At 43.7% G+C, this 21632-nt stretch overlaps 1 protein-coding gene across 3 annotated transcripts in view; it reads right to left on the reverse strand.

Moving 5' to 3' along the window:
- Positions 1 to 21632, reverse strand: part of LRP4 (LDL receptor related protein 4) — an 83449-nt gene that overhangs the window by 21610 nt on the left and 40207 nt on the right. For all 3 annotated transcript variants that reach the window (XM_071427463.1, XM_071427462.1, XM_071427464.1), the window contains exons 2-12: positions 20858 to 21004; positions 10030 to 10146; positions 8324 to 8437; positions 7757 to 7873; positions 5231 to 5359; positions 4773 to 4892; positions 4517 to 4642; positions 2127 to 2252; positions 1543 to 1677; positions 1253 to 1378; positions 92 to 322 (exon numbers count right to left, since the gene is read on the reverse strand). In XM_071427463.1, coding sequence (XP_071283564.1) covers positions 92 to 322; positions 1253 to 1378; positions 1543 to 1677; positions 2127 to 2252; positions 4517 to 4642; positions 4773 to 4892; positions 5231 to 5359; positions 7757 to 7873; positions 8324 to 8437; positions 10030 to 10146; positions 20858 to 21004 — 1488 coding nt within the window. The remainder of the gene's footprint in view (positions 1 to 91; positions 323 to 1252; positions 1379 to 1542; positions 1678 to 2126; positions 2253 to 4516; positions 4643 to 4772; positions 4893 to 5230; positions 5360 to 7756; positions 7874 to 8323; positions 8438 to 10029; positions 10147 to 20857; positions 21005 to 21632) is intronic.

The following is a 21632-nucleotide window of genomic DNA, read 5'->3' on the forward strand; positions in this document are numbered from 1 at the left end:
CCTCAGGGAGATGCACTTTGTTCTGAATGCTGGGTCCCCACTCTCCTCCACTCACCCACCCTATACCATTGCCTTTTTTGCAGTGACGCACCTGGGCTCTCCAGCCCTGTGGAAACCACCTCTTCCACATTGCTACCATTCAGATTGGCCCTCATGATGCGATCAAGCGTGACATCAGACCAGAACACCAGCTCCTTGCTGTGGTGGAAATCAAGGGCAATGGCATTTTCCAGGTTGTTCAGAAGCAGTGTATACTCAGAGCGATGAGGCAACACTTGTCGGATATCAATTCGATTGGCAAAGAGCAGCACGGGCTCTGGCCCTAAGAATATACGGGAAGACAGCATTGGAGTATTTGACAGCATTTGACTGGGTCCTGTCTACCATTCCCTCTGCACCAAGTCCCAGAACAGAGTTTTGCAGTACTGGCAGCAGAAATCAACCCTCAAATGCAAAACACTTCAGAGAGTGTTTTTACATCCTCTATACATAGTCCTAACTCAAAGATGAGCAGTTTTAAACCTTCTGGCAAACATTAACTCAGCAAGAAGCAATCATTCCAGGTCCTACCTAAGCCTGCCTCCCCTCAGCCTCTGAAACTACATCACTGGACAGCCGCTTGGCAGCTGGACTAGAGTTTCTTTTTCCTATATGCATTTCCTAGCCATGCAAACACACATGCTCTACTACACCTTCTACTACAGACAGGACACAGTTGAAATCTGCCTCAGCCCGATATAAACTCAGCAGACATTTCCACTGCAAAAAACCATCCTCAAAATATTAACATCCTTTATGGATATCACTAGGGGAATTCCTAATGAAATCTAAAGTCTTTAAGTGAAATTTCTAATTCCTCAGCTCCTACATTAGAGGAGGAATAAAGTTAAAGAAGTGTATAGGTATCTTTAAAAAAGCTAAGACACTTCCTGAACAGAGACAGAAAGCTTGTTTTGTCCCAGGTTCTGAGTCACAAGAAATGACAAAGGACTAGGAAGAAAAGGAAGGATCATCTCCCTGGCAGGGAAAGGAAACAGTGTAGTACCTCTCTCCATGGTCAAAATCACGCAAAATTTTCACAAACACTTATCAACAGTGTGGGCATATCTAACACAAGTACAGGTACTTCCTTTCCTTCACAGGTTTGTTTGTGAACAGCACAATGCTGCCAGTGAAGCACTAAAGACATCATTATGAGAACTGGACCAACAGACACACACCAGTTGTGTTGTTAGGTTGAACTCCCCTTTACCTAGAGCTTTGCAGCTACGTTTGTCAGGGCGCAGCTCGTAGCCCTGCTCACACCAGCACTGGAAGCCTCCTTCACTGTTGGTACAGCCTTGGCTGCAGTAGCCTTCCTCAGCACATTCATTCACATCTGCATGTTACAGAGAAAGTTACCATTAGATAGATCATCAACAAACCCAAAAATCTCACTGGTAGATTGCATCTGCTTTCATACTCTGATTTTCACCCTATCATAGCCACTAATTTCAAACATACCAAAGCAGCAGGGAGGAGGCTACTGCTCCAAAAACCCACCTTGGCATGATCGGCCATCTTCCAGGAGCCTGTAACCTGTGTGGCAAGTGCACTGCACCATCCCTCGCACCATCTGGCATTTCTGAGCACAGCCACCATTGTTGACATTGCAATTCTCCTCCCCTGTTCTTGGACCTGCGGAAGAAACATGTGAAGATAACTGAGCAGAAACCACAAGGCAGCTGCTCTTGCCTTCAGCTGTTAGGCAGCAGTCACCCTTCAAAGCAGGCTGAACAAGAGGGGGAGGACACAAGCTATGCTGGAAGCTTCCTCTTTGCAGCCAGAGCTCTCCTCTGCAGGCCACAACTGAACAGGACAACAGAGCTCAGATTAACATGTTTTTAGGATTCAGTGTCTCTGCAGACAAATGGTGATATCTGAGATCATAACCTTTTCCCCATCATTCCTTGTGTGCAGTCTTTAATTGGCAAAACCAACAAGGTTTTTTTCCTCAATCTTTAACTCACTCCCATTATCACAGCTCAGACTTTCTTTCCTACACACATCCTTCAGTAACACCAGACAGACTCCCACACATTAATGGGCTTCCATTTATGTCTAAGACCGAACTTGGGAGGACTTACGGCAGTTTTGATGTGGGCTCTCATCACTGCCATCTCCACAATCATTTGCTCCATTGCACAGCTTCCTCTGGCCAATGCAACGCCCATTCCCACACAGGAACTGGTCTGGGGCACACTGAGGGGTGCCTGCAATAGAAGAAGGGAAAAGTAGCACATCACAGCTTACTGATGGAACAATAGTCATGGTGAAGAAAAGAATACAGAATATTTTCCAATATTTGTTACAAACCTTTCATATGAGCACAAATACATTACTTCTTCTTCCTTTAAATTCAGCTCATCTAGCAGCCCTTACTGCTCTGCGTACTTTTATGCTGATTTGGAGGTCTGCAAACTCTCTGCCAGTCTGAGTCCACTGTTGCTTTACTGTGAAGTTCTTCTGACTAGTTTCTCGTAGAATGACTGGAAGGTCCTGGCTTAGCTCCCTTTGGTTTCAGAATCCACAATCCTACTCAGCATGTGCAAAGGAGAAGTCAGTTCCTCACTTTCATAATCTGATCTGTCACACCAGCACAGCTATGGATCTTGAGCCTGCCTAGGAAGGAACATCTTGTCTAGCCCTAGCTGTACTTTGATGGAATTGGAATGAGATTTACATGCATCCCTGAAATCTGAGCTCAGGCAACAGGATTTCACATGACCTACACGCTTCAACTTCTGCTGTTGGCAAGGAGACTGCACAGAATTCTTGTAAGCAAAGTAATACTGTTTGTAGGGACTTTGCCAATCTGATTGTTTCTTCAGCAATAATTGCACTGTCCTGTTGCCTCTTACTTCTTGTACTTCTTGAGCTAACTTGATTAGCGGTCCCTAAATCATCACCCTCTGATAATCTTACAAAGATAGTAGGACAATACAGTTACCAGCAGAGAAACAATCAGATTGGCAGATTGCCTGTAAACAGTGTGGAAAAGGGTAGTTGTGAAATTAACAAGAAGAGTTAAGAATTACAGACATACCAGGTGCAAACACAAAACCAGACAACATGCAGATTCACTTTTCAGAGCACAGGAATACTGTATATGAAGGATTCTGAAACTTGGACTTCATTTGTCACATTGAACATAAAGATCCTTACACCAGCTGATTGCCTAGCATTTTAGGAATCTTCTCTGTGGCCAATAAAAATATATCTCTGCTCTAAAGCCAAGAGCATTTTAACTCTTGCTACAGACATTGGGACACCACACTATGTCGCTTAGATGAGTAAGCACACTTCCTGGAAAAACCAGTTTCATTTTCACCATAGACCTTTCACTGTCACCACAGACCTAATGTAGAACTGCACAACTAACCTTACAGTAACTGCACCTTGTGTTTGGTTTGATATGGAGATAGTCAATTTCAATGGCTCTGGCAGTTTGATTTGGCTTCTTTCAGTACCTCTAAATACCTTTGTTATCAGGATGAGGAAACAGCGTTACCAGCTTGTCTTTAAGTACAATTGCTTTTTCCAGGATCACCACACTGATGCTCACAACAGCTGACCAATTGAGAGCAGCTGCTCTACAAACTGACTACAAAGTGTGGCTCTCCAGCTCCTCTGAGCTCAGCTGTCCTCATAGAACAGCCACTTTCCACTCCTCAACAGCACCAAAACAAGAGGTACAGTTTCACAAATCCATTCTGTTACCCCTGAAACCACTGTTCAGAATAAACTGATGCAGAAGGACCAGTACATATAGCTGGGCTCCACACACTAGGATCAATTCATGGACCAGCACACTCTAGTCCTCAACAAAACCTACAGACATCCTGAAGACTTTAAGGAAAAGAGAAGATTCTAGACATTCCTTGAATCCTACCATAACACTAGGGTATGTTAAAACCCTCCTGCTCCCCATAACCACTATCACACAAAGGAATAGCAATATGTGAAATGAATACTAGAAAAAGTAACTCCTGATCAAATGTCTAAGGGGGAAGCTGACACCCTTAATCCTCTAAAACAAAGGTCTTGTTATTCTCTTCCACTAAATGTCCTCCTTGATTCTACTGTCTGCTAGAATTGTTCAGCAACTTCACAATGCAACAGGAAAGCTATCCAGAACTACCTAGAAGGCATAAGTTAGTATAGTCCATGTGACAAAGGTAGTAACTTGGTACATTATTGATGTTTCCAAGTCTGAATGGAATTGTCCTGGAGCTCTGCGGTAATTCACAGTGTAAGGACAAGACAGGAGGATACTTGACCAGAAAACACCTTCACCTAAGTTAGTGTAAGCACACAGACCTGCACAAGTTGGCAAGCATATAAGACAGATCCCATTCTCTGGGAAGGACAGAAACTCTAGGCTGAAGTCCCTGAAGCAACACAAGACACTTTACTACCTACTACCATCAGGACGGAAACTTAATTAGCTATTAAGCATCAAAGCAGCAGGTCAAACCTGTGTTCTCACAGTTCTCCTCATCACTGTTGTCAGAGCAGTCATCTTCCCCATCACAACGCCAGGACAGACGGACACAGCGTCCTGACTTGCAGCGGAACTGGTCAGCTGTGCACATAGACGTAGCTGAGGGCCCAGAAAAGGAACATCAGACAAGCAAGAAGAATCAGAAGAGACCCAATTCCAAAGCTAACTGTCCCAAACACTCTTTTGCATCCACAGAAACAGAATGTTTCCACCAGTTCCCAGCACTTACTGCAGTTCCTCTCATCTGACTGGTCATCGCAGTCGAAGTCACCATCACACCTCCAGCCAGCATTTATGCACAAGCCACTGTTGCACATGAACTCTCCAGAGCGACAAGGCTGGTGAGATGCTGCAGAAATGATAAAACACAGAAAGAGCAAACTCAGACCAATGCAACAATCCCCAAAGCTCCTCAGTTTCACCCTTACCCCCCATTATTAAGGAACTTGGTCCTGAATAGATTTCTTCTGGAAACTGTAGTAATTCTTGTAAGCAGAAGTGCACTGACTATACAGTTCTCATCACTATTCTCACTTTCCAGAGTTAAACAAAACCCTTAATAATGAAGGAGCCAGCTTATCTGTGAACAATTAGATTGCCATCTACACTGTAACCCCTTCTCCAGCTAACCCAAAATGCATTTAAGTTTGCAACTCTGATTCTTGGACAAGGATTGTGCTAACTTACAGCAGTCAGATTCATCAGACCAGTCCCCACAGTCATCATCACCATCACAGTGGTAGATGTCCAAGATGCAGCGTCCATATGCACACTGGAACTCCTCCAAGCTGCAGGTGGCAGCTGGAACATCTGATGCTAACAAGGGAATCAAAGAAAAAATATGTGAGGTGACAAGGCACACTCTAGTTTAGAGGCAACCTTCTCAGCCCCATAATGGATTGGCAAGTATTCATTGCTGCTTATCTCTGCATGATTTGTATTACAGAGAGGAATGCTGGTTTTGCTTCATTGAAAAGCAGGTTAAACTCATATGTAAAGACTCATGCAGTAAATACAATTTTTAAAAAAAGTTACATAGGATATTAGGCTATAAACACTGAACTTTTCAAGAGCCATTAAATTCCAGAGAAGCAAAAAGATATGAAGGAAGAATTTATGGGAAAGTCTCAAAAAGGATCCAAGAGTGTCACCTTCCATCTTATGCTTGAAGCACTATATCTTAGTGCCAAAAAAGTGTTTAAATTGTTTAATAAATCTGAAAATAGGTAGACAGAAAAATAAACAAACCGTAGGGATAACTGCATATTAAGGACTGTGGCATGTCAGAATGTAAGGTTAAACTAAGGAACGATTCCTTCAAAATTTTAACAAAAATAAGCACTTGAAGACCAAAGGAAGCAAGCAAGCAGCAGGGTGTCCAGGCCAGCACCTGACCTTTGAGGATTTCCCCCTCCCTTTCCTCTCAAGCTCTGGCCAAAACAACCATGCCTATTCAGTAAGGAGCACTGCCAGAGAGATGACCCTGGGCAAAGCCAAACAAACTAATGGTCAAGGATTTGCCTACTGCTCTCTGTTCAACAGTACACTAAGTGGGGAGGCATGAAAAATATTCTGAGTCCCACACAACAGAATCTGACACCTCTTCTCATACTATTTGGAGAATGCACTGTACTTTTCAGATATACAAGTCTCCCAGCTGAGGAGTTCTGACTATAAATCTATTAAACAAAAAGGAAAAGAAAGATTGAAAAGAAAGAGTAGTCTACGAAGTGAACTACACCTGCCTGTTCAACTTGAAGAAATGGGCACAGCCTGAAGGCATGAGCTAAGAACTTTAATTCAGTGAGTGTCAGTGGCTGGATATGAAAATGTGTGTTAATGTGGCCCTCACCAAAAAGAGCCTGAGTGTTTCAGTTTCCTTGAGAAAATTACATCAGTGACTTAAATTATCATGCTGTGTGATTCAATTATAACACACACATCCCCAAAAGAAAGAAAGAAAAGGAAAAAACCCCAGACAAAAAAGAAGTGTGTAATCCCACCTTGTCCCAGACGAGTGACAAACATGATTGCAGATAAGAAAAAGATGACAACCACATGGATGAAGGTAAAAGAACAGGAGGTAGCCAAACTGAACTTCTTAGCAAGTTACTTAAAATGTCTCATAGAGACAACTGCCAGCTACGACTGAAATAGCGTTTCAGCTCAGAGAAACAGGGACACCACTTCTGGGTGCCCCTCCACTCCCACAGGAGGCAACATTGGAACATCTCTCTTCCCTTCCTGAGGGTCTATTCATGGCCTTCGGTGAAGTGACAGGCAAGGGAACAAGAAAGGCAGAGAGCGAAAGGAGAGGGAGAGAGGCTGGCTTCCTCTTAGAGTCCTTTCCTGGCTTAGAAATGTTTGCAGCCCCTGGCTTTCTGCCAAGTCTCATTATCTGGAAAGATAAAAGACAACTCCCCCATGCATCCACTCCCCCTGCCCTTCAGGAGCTGGCAGCCCTCATCCCCCTCCCAGAGCCTTTTGAAGTTTCCTGCTATCTAGAACAAATTCTGCAAAATGCCTTTGAGAGCAGGGAGGGGGGAAGGGACCACTGCAAGTTCCAGAGACATGGACAGTGCTCACAGACTCAGGAGAGAGGCAGTGTGGGTTAGAAAGGGACACAAACTCTGGTCCCACTTGCTACAAGCCTGTGAAGGTGAAGAAGGAAACAACTGTTGTGGGTTCTCATGCCCCAACACCACCCCCCTCCTTCAGCATGGGTCACTTGCTGGGCAACATCCTGCAAAAAGCATTTACATGAAGGGAGACTGGGCAGGCAGGAGGTGTCTTCAGTGTGCAGTACCTGAGGGTGGTTTCAATAAGCAGAGTATGCCTCCACTTCCAAAATTTCAGTCTGGAATCAGACAAGAGGAAAAAGAAGGGAATAGTATTCTCGCCTTCCAGCTGCCCTTCAACTCCTCCGGTTTTATAGAGAGCTATATTCAATAAAGTATAAACTCCTGCTCTGACCCAAGGTCACAGCTATGGGAAGAAAGAAGCAGCAAGACACAGTTGAAGTATGTTTGTGAGGTAACACAAGAGAGACACCATTCTTTTGTGCCCTCTGGGGTAGGCAGAAGAAGGTAGCATAGCTGCCAGTACAGGCAGAACTAACTTTCTTTTGATCTCTGCTGCAGAAAACATGCCAAAACCCAAGGCAAGAGCAGGTCCAAAGGGCTATTTCCTGTGATTACAAAGAAAAGCACTCACGGCAATTCTCTTCATCTGAGCCATCCTTGCAGTCTGTGTCCCCATCACAGAACCAGTGCTCAGCTATGCAGCTGCCGTCACTGCAACGGAACTCCTTCTCTGAGCACTTTCTCATATCTGCAGAGACAGCAATGCAAACAAAGCCTTGGCTTTTCTCAGAGTACCCAGGAAAACACCACAACATCCTCCTGAAGCTCCTAGGGCACCCACAAACAAGACTGCTCATTAAACCATACATATCCATGTCAGGCAGGGCCCGAGCAAAACCATCATTGTTCGCTGAACCGACACAGAGTGCTGGATTCAACAGGAATCCAAGGGGAATTCACAATCCCATGTCAAGGAAGGAAAGGTCTCAAGTGATTTTTTTTGCCTGGCAGGTAAGCCACATAGCCCAAGATCCTACACAGCCAACCCTTGGAATGGAATATCCCACAAGTTCAGCCCAGAAAAGCCAGCTGGGAGCCTTAGCCGTGGTTCTGGGAATCCTAGAATTGCAAGGCTGGACTCTGCACAACTCATAACTCCTCTTGAAGTACTGTGAAGGCAGTATTTACATTAACTCACCACACTGCTCATCACTGTTGTCCCCACAGTCATTGTCACCGTCACAGTGCCACAGGCTGCGAATGCAGTATCCATTCTGGCATGAGAACTCATCTTCCTCACACTCCCTTGGAGCTGCAAGGACACAACGGGGGTAAGGTGAAGGCACGGCAAGAAGATTTAGCTTGCAGAACACCAAATGTGTGACATGTTACAAGTCAAGCAACATCATCCTCCAAGGACACGGTGATGCTGGAGAGGTGATTCTCCTAACAAATACCAGGGGAGCCACTGGGAGATTCCTTGAGTGTCTCTTTTCCACTCTGTTCACACACCAACAGTACAGCAGGCTCTAAAACTTGAGGTTTAGGTTGAAGGAAGTAGCTGGAACAGAGAGATGAAGCCACCCATCCTATGCTGGTATGTATTCTAGCACTGTCCCAAGACAGACTGAAGATAACCCTGCACAGAAAAAAGGTAATCCAAACCTCTTTTCAAATGAGTTAATAGTCTCTATCATTATCTAACAGGTAACTGCTAGCAGTGTTGTATTTCCACCTTCTTTCACAACAATGTCAAAGACGTCTTCAAAGCAAAGGACATGTTCACTGAAGAGGGAGAGAGAAAATTTGAACTTCCTCTTGCGAACACCTCAGTATTTGAAGCCTCATTCCACTCTCCTTGCAAGTCTTCTAAGGAAGCTTGTCTGCAGACCAGTAAGGAAACGAAAAGGACTGCAAATTTAGCACCTGAGGACTCCAGTCCATCAGAAACCCTCCTATGGTTACTGCTAGCCTGAATAACCTTCCAGGAATCTCTCATGCACAGAACCTTCTTTCTCCTTTCATTGGTCTCCAAATCTTTTGATCACACCCTTCTCCACTGTTATCTTAGATATGAGGGCATTTCAAACTTTTATGAAAAACAGAAAACCAAAGAGACCCAGACCTACATATCTTTTCCTTCATGAATATATTTGAATGGACTGGAAAACTGAGTTTAGTCCTGCATTCCAGAGCATCACACAGGATGTCAACCCCTGAACTTTGCTTCCCAGTTCTTTGCCCAAAAAGGCAGGCAAAGATCAGGGATATACTGATCAGAAAGTGAACTAACTTCCATGAATGCAGTGGACATAGAATACTTTACAGTCAAGAGCTTTATTTCTACATTTCTTCAGATGGGGTTCCTCCAAGAGAGTCACTCTGGAGCACCATGCATACAACTCTGTGTAGGCAGTATCCTTACAGCACCTTCCCTCTCCGCAAGGAGCCCTGTTTGAAGGGACAGGATGCTGGTGACAGGCCAGCACTGCAGAAAAGTCAGACAGTGGAACCTGAGGCCACAGGAAGTCAGCCAGACAGGCAGTTCAGTGGGATTTGGCAGGGGTTAGGTGTTTCCACTAACAGGGGAGGGCATGAAGAGCCCAGCTCAGGGAAGTGCTTCATGGGACATTAACTAGCAGGGCTGCAGGGCATAAACGGTTCTACAGCTGGATGGAGAAGCATCCCCTCCCCCAAGACAGGCAGCTGAACAGCAAGCCAGGTGCCAAGGCAGCAGGGCTTATAGGTACACACCTCTGTCATGGGCAGAATATAGCTTACTACAAGCCAGTGGTCCAATTCAGTGGATAGACTCTTACATTCCTGTAATAAAAAGGGTCAACTTTCCCCAGTCACAGCAGGCAGGCACTGCACCCACCCTCTTCCCTCAGACAGGTGACTTACGGCAGTCCTGCTCATCAGAGTCATCCTCGCAGTCATTGTCTCCATCGCAGACCCATGACCGGCGGATACATTTTCCATTGTCACAGTGGAAGTCCAAGGGGGAGCATGTGGGCAGCACTGAAAGAGCAAAGAAACACCTCATGTAGCTGCAGCCAGCTTCCTTCCTGAGAACAAAGTTCCTTCCCTCCTGAGGGAGCAGAGCTAAATCTCTTAGAAACAAAAGACAAAATTTCAAGTTACCAGGAAGAGCTGTTCCTTAGAGGGGGGTCAGGGTAGGGCTGTAGCTTGGCAGTCTCTCTTCCCCAGAGAAACACTGACCTTTCCACAATGAAGTAGCTGCTGCAATTCCCCCATTGAGTTCCTCTTTCATCCTTGAGCCTGCTGTCCTCCTATAACTGCACTTGTTTTATAACAAGCAAAGTTAAACCATCAACATCTTTCCTGCATGTTTCCCAGGGCAGTCCATCCTGTTTCTATTACACAGCAAGTTCCTTAGAGTGAGAACTATCAGAAGCAATGTTTTGACTTTATGAAGTCACATGCTACAGTGTGTGTTTCAGCATGGGGACTCTGTCAGGGTTTTTTGCCTAAGAAATCTGCAAGGAGAAGCTGAGAAGCAGGAATCCACTGCTGGGGATAATTTTCTGTACCTCAGGTGTGGACAACAGTCCCAAGCTTGCTCAAGGTTTCCATACAGAAAGGATGAAAGAAGGGGGCAGACATGGGATGATGCCTGCCCACACAGGAGTCTGTTTGTAATGGAGTGGACCCACAAATCCACAGCGTCTGAAGAGGCCTGGAGCTACAAAGCTGGAATTCAAGGGGGAGCATCATTCCTGTTCTTTCCCCCACAGATGAGAGGAACACTCAACTCCAAGAGGTTCATGCTTTTAAGTGCTGCCAGCTGTGGTAGGCAAGGGGCTGCACAAGACTGTTCCTGACAGGTGTGTTCTCCAAAGAACAGCATTTGCTCAGTGAAGTGACGGGGCGAGGGCGAGAAAGGCCCTGAAACCCTGCCTGAAACCCTTTCATCCCAGCCCAGCCTGCCGACAGCAACTCCCATCTGTCACCAGGCAGGCCAGCCCTCTTCTGCTATGCTGCTACTCCCTTTCCTGCCAACACTATCCTGGAGGTGGGAGAGAGAGGGGAGGGAGGTGGGTAAAAAAGGAAGGTGAAGACAGCAGCCACACACAAAAGGAGGATGATTTAATAAGGAGAACAAATAGTCACATTTTCAGTTTTTCTAGCTTTCTCAACCCTCTGTTTCCCCTTGGCCCAGGACTGCCGCCAGTGTCCTGTTAAAGAAGCATGGATTATACATACTGAATCATTCACTGCTCTCCATAGCAAGTCGTCCAACATTTTTCACCAAGGGCCTGTCCTAAAAGCCCCCCCCCCCCCAAGAATATATTAGGGCAGATAAATTCAGACTTTCTCTAACACCCATGTTTCTAACCACAAATTCAGATAATCTTCTCAGTTGTTCCTTAGTGTGGCAGGCATTTCCGTATCTGAGGACATCACTACAGATGTAATTGCCCTCAACATTCAAAGAATTTGGCATTGGCCCTCGGGAAAAGGTCCTTCCCATCATGTCTAGGCTACCCCACGCAGATAGCTATCCATCTCATATCCAGCTACTTCTAGGCCCCAGAGGGGTATGAAGGATAAGAAATACTCAGAAAGGGGAAGCACAGAAATCTGTATTTTCCCCTCTACAGATTTGACAGCACCCTGATCTTCCAATAACTGACCCCCTTCCTTATATTTCAGTTTCTGTGGTTTGCTGCAGCAAAATGAAGAAGGAGTTTTGTCTTCTTCCTCAGGGCAGGTAGAAGTAGAAAACTCTCCACTTTCCAAACTCTGCTTCCAAACAAAATGAGGACATTTTTGGACTCAGATGATCAGTCCCACAGATCAGACCTCTCTCCCCCAAGAACAACTTCCGAACACTGCACACTGAGAAAAACCTTCCCTGGCCTCAGCTGCAATTTCAGGACTAAGACCATCCTCCCAGCATATGCTTTAGCATGACTAATCACCAAAGGACTGCACAGGAGCCACCTGGAAGGGAATTTGCATGCTCACTCTCCAGGGGAGAATTCTTCAGGCTCCCAGAGGGTTAAGCCATTAGCGCTGGTTCAGAGCAGATACCATTATCCCACCGAACTGCTGCATCCCTTCATGAGCTAAGGACATAAAATGAAATTCCACCCCTACAGGAAACAGTTCAACCAATTTCATACTTGCCCTAGATATAAAAATCAAGCTTCAAGCACAGGGGAAGAGAGCAAAACACAAACTGCCATATACAAAGGAGGACCAAATTCCCTAACCCAGCAGAGATCAAGTGTGTGCTAGCCCAGAAAACACTGGAGTGGGGGCAGGGTGGAATTAAATCTCCTTCTACAGGAGCTCTCCTTTAAAGGAGGAAGAAAAACCACAAACCCACTTGAGACCAAAAAACCCAACCTAATGAATGAGGGCTGATGTCTCATAGAGCAGAGGAACTGCCAATGGGATCAGGGCGGGGATCCACATAAACCTGTAACCTGATTTTAATAATGGTCAGAAACAGATGCTTCAAAAGAAAATGCAAGAAATTCTGGGAGCAGCTTTCACATGGGGGCAATCTTCCTAATCCCCCTCTTCCTAGCTCTGCCCTCCCAATCCCTTCTTCCCACTAAAAAGCACGCTGCTTACACAAAAACATTCCAGTTTCCTTCGATTTGTTTAAGGACATCAGGCTCCAGTTCCACTGCACAGCCCTTTGCTCTAGGGTTGTTACTAATCAGCTCTGCTGTTGGCTATTGATCACTTCATATTTTGATGAGTTTTATTTCTATAGAGTTAAAGCCAAGGCCATATCACTAGCACACAGTGAATGTTTAATACTGTTGTAAATACATCCAAAGTGTTTGGAAATTTGAAGTTAAGAAGAAATTCAAAAGCTAGGAGGTCACACTTAGGACATTCAAACAACCACCACTATGTCTTGTTCTGACATAATGGAGCAGCTATACAGTCTGGTAAGTGTATTGTTTTCACTCACATAGCTAACTTTAAAAGCCATAGTCACAAAGTAGGTACATGAAATACAAATGAAGCAGCAAGAACTCTTTTCACTGACAGAGGTGGAACAAGACCTCTTCATCTTGCCGGAGGACAAACTGGATTAGCATCAAGAAGATTAGAAACTGAATACCCATATTCTTATCCTATCTTGATATTGATGTATGACCCTGGGACACTTCTGCCTCTTTTTCCCCCTTCTCCAACCTGTAAAATGAAGGATATTTATTACTTTTTGAAACAGCTACAAGTCCTTCATAGGCATCACTTCTCCTGATAAGAGACCAATCATAGATTGTAGTAAAATGTTTTCACCAGTGCTCACAGTAGGATTAGGCTATACCAACAGTAAACACAGTTAAGCCTCAACCCCCCTTCTCTGCTCAATTCCAGCTTGATCTCTCCATATCAATGCAAAGAAACAATATTTTCCTAAGAGAGATGAGCAAAGGCAAGTCCCAGGATGGAGTTGAAAGCAGGGAAATGCCCAGACAGACAGGTACTAACTTGCCTCCCCAGGCAGAGCCAGAGGCAGGATGGGGAGCAAACCCAAGGAAGGGGAGCCAGTGGGAAGAACTAGGCAGGGCAGCAACAGCTAAAGAGAGCACATCTGTCAACTGACAGTGAGCAATACAAAAAGGTCTTTGAACTTCCAACCATTTCCCTGAGCTCATCCCTCTGCATGGTCACACTGGACATCATCCAATGTTTCAGCAAAGTTAGGTCTATCGTAAGCCTGCTATTCCTCCCCCTCTCCCAACTCCTATTACACAGGACACTCTTTTATTGCCAAGCAGAAGGAGAAGGGGGAGGGCGGGGGAAAAGGGAAGTTTATAAGGTGAAACACAGACTGAATCACGTCCCACTGTCCTTTGAACACTTTATCCCTGTTGCCTGTGGTGAGCAGGTTGCTTTGTACCCAAGGATAGCAAGAAATGGTGTTCAGAGCTGTGGAACACTGAGAGGCTTGAACAATACTGGCTGCTTAATTAGACAAACTCTCATTCATGTGAAGAATGAGAAGTCAATTTTAAACATAAATACAACCAAAAAAAAATCATGCTACCTACATTAGACAAGTGCAGCCTGACCCCCAGCTATGTTCATACTCGTGCATATGTATAAACACACACATACCCACAAACAGATCTGTTGCTGAGATCTGCAGCACAGCAGGCAAAAAGTCCAGGGACAAAAATAAAGGAGATTATTCCACTCTCAGGAAGAAAAAGGAGACATTGCATTTTACTAACAAACATTTTAGAAAATCTAGTTCCAGAATAACATAAAACGTTATTGCACTGCTGAACTGTATTTAAGGATGTTACGGGTCAAAAGAAAAAAAAAGAAAAAAAAAGAAAAAAAGAAAAAAAAAGAAAATACTATCAGCATCCAATCTTTCACAGCCCTTTGATCACAAGCACTCTGCCTGAGGGGGCATTGCATTAATTCTGGTGCCTTTTAAAGGAAACATACATACTCCAGGCCCAATAACATGACAAAGTTTCAGATACAGAACTGGTGTGTTTTCAAGAGAATACTGAACTCTTAACAAGAGTTCCTAGATTTTAAAACTTGAGGTTTAGAAGTGAAGCTTCACCTGAGCCTTTGCATCTGAGCTCCTGATTAAGTGAATGGCAGAAGGAAAATTACTCTTTCAAAGTTTCTGTTAATTTTAATAAAAGACCTGTGAGATTTTTTATCCTAACCTCACCTTAATTTTTTTTTTTTTGGTGGGGTTGATGAGCAGGTTATAGTGACAGTCCTGCCTGGCAAGGAAAAGACCCGCTACTGGGCTTGAACGAGATATAGCTCAACAGCAACTGTGTCAATTTCTCCTTGAGATGGGAACAACAGATCACTTTCAGTAAGCTTTAAGGCAAAAGAAATAAATTTTTCTTCAGTCCCTTCAAATGAAGAAGTTTTGTACAACAGTGCAGGGAGGTAAGCAAACAAGTCTGCCTCCCGAAAAGTAACACATTTACAAGTCAATTATGTATGATACAGATCCAAAATTCAGAGCAAGAAAGCTCTTCTGGGCGGATGGTTATGGGGACATTTGGTGTATCTTATGAGAAACAGAACTATGTATCAGTCCTCAGGCCAAGTTTACTCAGTTGTCCTTTCACCCCTGCCACAGGAAGTAAGACTCATTCACACCATGAGGACTTCAAAGGGCGTGCAGGAGGACAGAATGAAAACCATTCCTCTTCTTGCATGCGGCTTTCGTTAGGGACAGGCCAAAGCAGTCTCTGCTGGCACAAGGCAGGAAGGAAGCTGAACTACCCTGTGCATGTGCAGCAAGAGCTTCCAAGCCAGACACTGTCAGCCAGCCAGAGAGCTGACAGCAGACAAAGTCTATGGAGCAGGCATGACAGCTGGCAGGTTGCTTATTGCTATTATTACTACAGCGCTCTGGCTTGTAAACATGATCCAGAGCAGGAAGCAAACATGTCACGGAATAACTGGCTTCCATCACAGCACAGCTTCAAATTTGCAAGGAGAACAATTTCTGAGACAGGTAAGCAGAGGCAGGGCTCTCCCAAAACTAATGGAAAATACCTATGGAGAGGTAGATGCTCTAAGGACACTGATACTGAAATGTAAAGTGTCTGGGATATGCAGAAACAGTGACAGTTGAGGAAAAATTTAGTGGAATCAACTCAAGAAGTGGTGATGTGTTTTATAGTGTGCAACACAATATTAAAAATCCAAACAAAGTAAAACATACCATATTTTAAGAATTTATCTCAAAACTGAAAATATCTCTCAAAAGGAGGGTTTCCCATGTCTGCTCCTGTTTTTCACAGTTGTAACTCCACTCACTACCAAGTATCTTGCTTTCTTTTTTTTTTTTTTATACCACACACTGCATTTCAAGCTGTTATTCTCTAACCAAAATTACAGATTACCAATTCAAGGCTAGAAAATTGCATTAATATAGAATTTAGCAAACTCCAATCAACTATTCAAGGATATATGCAGTACTGTATAGACACAGATGCAAGACTGAATCTTGACTTGCTAAAGTAATTTTCACCTTAACCCCCAGCCTGCTTCAGCCTCTTGCTTTATTAGGAGTCCAGTAGTCCAATGTCTTCCCATTTTCCTCTCCTCTTCCCAAGCAAGTAGACAGAACTCATTCTTCTCATTGAATTGGGTTAGAGTATACATATGAGCATATGATACACTGAAGAAAAGTACACTTTAAAATGTATGGTTGCAGATATATTTCTCTGGAAAGTCTGGACATTCACAGGAGAAAAAAAGAAAATCCTGTAACTCTAAAACTAGCTTGCGGCAGATCAGTGGAAAGGTGAGATTCCTTGCAAACACATCTGTTCACTCTTTCAATCAGAGACATCTACTTGATATTATAATTCCAGCCTGTAAAACTCAGAGCTGAACATCCATACCATTTCTGGAAAAGAATCTAAATAGCTTTAGCATCTCAGAAGACTCCATATAAAGTGGTTGCAGATTGCGGTTCTTAAGTCAGAAAAAACAACTGGGCCCACTCTATCACAAAGATTAGCCCCAGTTTTTTGAGGAATTTTTAAAGTAGGCCTTTAGTATATCTGAGGCTTGCTGGATGACTTCAGAACAACCCAAATCTTTAGCTCAGTATTTGTATTAAAAGAAATTTAATCATTTCAGTCAATAAATAAAATGATAAATCAAGTTCAAAACAGAGAAGCTCAAAATTTCATTCCAGCCAGGAAACTTTATGCATGTCACAGACAAACAGCCAGGGAAGGAAAGAAAAATTAGTGAACCAACTGTTCTCATGTACTGTGTGCATCACTGCTGATTCGTGAGAAGCTTAAATCAATTTAAAGTTGCTGTTCCAAGGGGCTCAAGCCCCACCCCTGCTCTTGCACTCCCTGCTACCCTGTTTATGCTTGGCACAGTCAGCAAGCAGAGAAAATGGAAGGTTAACCCCACAAATGAGTACACCTTCAAAAGGCTCCTGTAAGCCAAGCAGAAGAGAGGGATTTAGCAAGCAACCTGTTCTGGCAAAAAGGTTTGGTGCTATAATAACTAAGCCAGACACAAAACAGCACGGACAGTTACCACAAGCCTACTCTGTAGAGCTGATCTAGTTCTTACAAGCTAAGAATAGTATCATACTTGGATTCATAATGAGCAGCCACTCAGAGCAAGATATAACAGGCTTAAAGGAGGAAGTGCTCCTCAGGCTCCTCCACTGCAACCTTGAATGTGTGTGCTGAAGTCATGCACTTAAAAAATAGAGCAAAGGATGCTACAGAAATGTTAACTTTTATTTCTGCTTTCTTCTTTCCTCTAAATTGCACTTCAAGTACTGCTGGCTGTCAGCTGAAAAAGTTCTCTTTGTATCTATTCTACCAGGATGCAATATTTAAAATGACAGCTCCTATTCTAGTCCTTCCCCTTTGAATCACTTTACTACTCTGTATAAATGGAGCAAGTTATATTCTGATTAAGATCACAGAATCATCAAGGTTGGAAAAGACCTTCAGGACCATCTAGTCCAACAGTCAACCTATACCAGCCCCAAGCCACACTCTCAAGTGCCACATGCAGACACCTCTTAGACACTTCTGGAGACCATGACTCCACAACCTCCCTGGGCAACTTATTCCAATGCCTGACCACTCTTTCAGTGAAAAGTCATTTTCTAATGTCCAATCTTGCCTGGTGCAACTTAGGGCCATTCGCTCTCATCCTTTCACTTGAAACATGGTAGAAGAGAGACTGACCCCCACCTCATTACAGCCTCCTCTCAAGTAGTTGTAGACGGCAATGAGGTCTCCCTAGCCTCCTTTTCTCCAGGCTAAACCCCAGTTCCCTCAGCTGCTTCTCCCAATACATGTTTTCTAGACCCTTCACCAGCCCAATTGTGCTTCTCTGGACACACGTCAGCACCTCCATGTCCTTTTTGTAGAGAGGGGCCCAAAACCAGACACAGCACTTCAGGTGTGGCCTCACCAGTGCCAAGTAGAGGGGGACAATCACTGCCCTGGTCCTGCTGGACACACTATTGCTGATACAGGCCAGGATGCCATTGGCCTTCTTGGCAACCTGGACACACACACACACACACTGGATCATGTTCAGCTGTATGACCAGCACCCCCAGATCCTTTTCTGCTGCACGGTTTTCCAGCCTGCAGTGCTGCCTGGGGTTGTTGTGATCCATGGGCAGGATCTGACACTTCACCTCGTTGAACCTCACACAACTGGTCTCAGCCCATCTACCCAGCCTTTTCCTCATCCACTAAATGGGTCATGTTGTCATAGAAAATCAGGTTGGTTAAGCAGGACCTGCCTTTTGTGAAACCATACTGTCTGGGCCTGATCCCTAGTTGTTCTGCACATGTTGTATGATGGCACTAGGATGATCTACTCCATAACCATCCCTGGTACCAAGGTTAGGCTGACAGGCCTTTAGCTCCCTGGACAATCCTTCCAACTCTTCTTGTAGGTGGGTGCTTCATTTGCCCATCTCCATTCAACTGGAACTTCTCAGTTAACCAGGACTGCTGCTAAATGACTGAAAGTGGTCTGGCAAGTTCTTTCGTCCTCATTACTTTTAGGTGCATCCCTTCTGGGCTCATAGACTTATGGGTGTCTAATTAGCACAGCATGTCACTATTTCCTTCTGGATTATGGGGGCTTCACTCAGCTCTCTGTCACTACGTTCCAGCTCAAGGAACTGGGTATCCTGAGGACAACTGCTTTTGGCATTAAAGACTAAGGCAAAGAAGGCATTAGGTAACACAGCCTTTTCCTTATTTCCCTGACACAATGCTACCCTGTACACTCAGCTAAGGGGAAGACTCTGCTCAGCCCTCCTTTTGCTGCCAACATATTTATAGAAATTTTTCTGTTGTCTTAACTGCAGCAGCCAACCTTCTTAGAAACTGTAAATTAAAAAAGGCAGAAGTCAAACCCAGTTCCCACATTCTCTGCATCACTTTATATTCTGTCTCTTATATGTCTATCTCTATTTCATATTCTTCCCAACCTCCAGTGCCTGAGAATATCAGCAGATTGCTCACTCTTCAGTACTGTTTCCTAGTTTGCACAGCTTCTATTCAAATAGACACAGGCCAGATCCCCTTAATATATTGTGTCTCCTTAATACAGTATATCTTACTGTGCAAGACCAAGAGGGTTCCTCTCTCTGAGGCCACAGAAAGAGACACGTGAGGCATCAGAATACACCAAGAGAAGAGTGGAAGAAAGCAGCATGAAAAAAAAGTTCTTCCTCAAAACACAAACTCTGCGTCTACTTGTAATACAAAGACTTCCCAAACAAGAGGTGGCATATTCATTTTTAACAGCCCTTAGTGGATTATACATCCATAAACTTGTCATATTGCTGTTTGAGAATGTTTGAAGTTTCAGAATCAATGTTTTGTGGCAAGGCTTAATTCAAGCCTATGTTGTATGAAGCAACTCTTGTTAGCACCTCCTGCTTGTTCCTATGGAAGATCTTATCTTTCCCACCCCCAAGTCCTACCATGCCTGCTTAGCTTGAAATTTTTGGTGCTGGAAGTTGTTGAATTACTAGGAAAATTATATCGAGAAGTATCTCTTGTCTAAATCGTTACTGAGCCCACAAAAAAAAAAAAAAAGTTAAAACAATCCCACCACCATCCCCCAAATCTCCTCACCTACCTGCAAAAAAAAACCCAAAAGAAAAGGAATTTTCTTCTGTGCTTAGGAAAAAGCCAATAAAACCAGCTTAGCTATTGGATATGCCTCACCTCTCCAAGACTAAAGGTCTTCCATGTTGCTTAATGTTCACAAAATTTTAAGAAGCAAGAATCCAGAAGGAAGAAAATTTTCATGAAGCTGGGTTGACATCTCCCATGTTTAAGGAAGAAGAGATTCTTTAAGACAATACTTACAAGATTAGGAAAGCTCCTTTCCATACAGTAATCAACAGCAGAAACCAGGAAAGGTTAGAGAGAAGATCCAGCAGAGGAAGATAAATTTCTCTCTACTGTCCACTGACAGGAGCCTTAAATTTTCAGCTCTAGGGCAACATTTAGGAAAGGAGTTTCATGAGACCAGGCATTTTTTTCTACTCTTCAATTCTACCATGCTCTGTGGAATCCAAAGAGACGAGGTAAAAAAGGAACTTACTTGTGTCTCCATGGAAAGAGGCTTTCTCTATTCATCTCTATCATGCTACATCCACTCAAAATGACATTTCACATCAGTTCTCACCTATCTGGGCTCAGCTACAGATGCCAACACTATGCAGATACACAGTATCTGCAAGGTACTGTCTCTCAGCAGATCCCAAGACCAGTGAATGTTTATTTCAGTGCTTGCCTTTCCCTCCCTTCACAGGGCAGCAAGGACAGAAACTAGAATGTTACTTAAGAGGGCAGACACTCTCAATACACCTCTTCACACTATTTATTTTCCATTAATATTTACAGCCAAATAATATAATTTAACCCAGAGATAGTGCTTTTGCAAGGGTAGAAAAATGAGAGGTACTGTTCTCTGTCCCTCCTCGCCCTCTAACATATTCATGTCCAAGCACCACCTAAAACCAGCTGCAAAAAAAGCCAGAGTTGGGCTTCCACTGTGTTTTATATCACTGGACAATGGCTTTGTTCAACTCCGAGTCAGTCAAAAGTACAAATCATCTACAATCAAAAACATTTGTCACACAAGTGGTAGGATGTGCCTGTAAAACACTGAGAAAAAGATACTCAATTTTCCCAAACACAAGTCAAGGATAGTATTCTTACTGCAGCCATCTTCATCGCTGTGGTCCCCACAGTCATTGTCTCCATCGCATTGCCACTGAGCAGGGATGCACGTGCATTCACCAAAAGCACTGACAGCACAGGTAAAATGATTACGCCCACAGGAGCACTCAGTGCTACTTGTAACACCTGTAAAGAAAGAAAAAAAGAAAGAAAAATGTTTTGAAGAGATCCCATCTATTTTAGAGTAAACATTAAATACAAAATGACATCTATTTTTCTCTGTGTACACACAGAAAGTGTATACACACTACTGTGTACAAACACATCCTTGACTGCAAAGGAAAATATTCACCCTCCTCACAAGCTGAAACTGGAGATCAATTACTATGCACAGTTTCTTGGCAAGGGGCTCTTTGAAGGCAACAGCAAAGTGCAATCTGCCAAAAAGAGACTTGGGAATCAGCTGAAACATAACTCAGCACTAATCACAAAAATTCAAGGAATGCCAGGTATCAGAACACCCCTTTATTTTACAAAGTCAGTCCTCTCCTAGACCACAGTGCTGCTGCTGCTCCTCTTCACTTAGTTCTGACACCACAATACAAGGAAAAACTCTCTGAAGTAGAATCCTTGCTATTTGAAGGGTCTTCTCCAAACCCTAAGCTTTTTAGATGCAAACCTTTTGCATGTCACTATTTTAGACATTTCAGACTCAAGTGACAGTGGAAAAAATATCTTTTATTATTTACCTGTAAACATTAAACTGTTACACTAGGCTGTGCAAAACTGACATTTATAAGACCAAGCTTTACAA

This window comes from Agelaius tricolor, unplaced genomic scaffold (assembly GCF_023055355.1).
Source record: "Agelaius tricolor isolate 1412-34295 unplaced genomic scaffold, bAgeTri1.0.p SCAF_5, whole genome shotgun sequence".
Taxonomy (NCBI): domain Eukaryota; kingdom Metazoa; phylum Chordata; class Aves; order Passeriformes; family Icteridae; genus Agelaius; species Agelaius tricolor.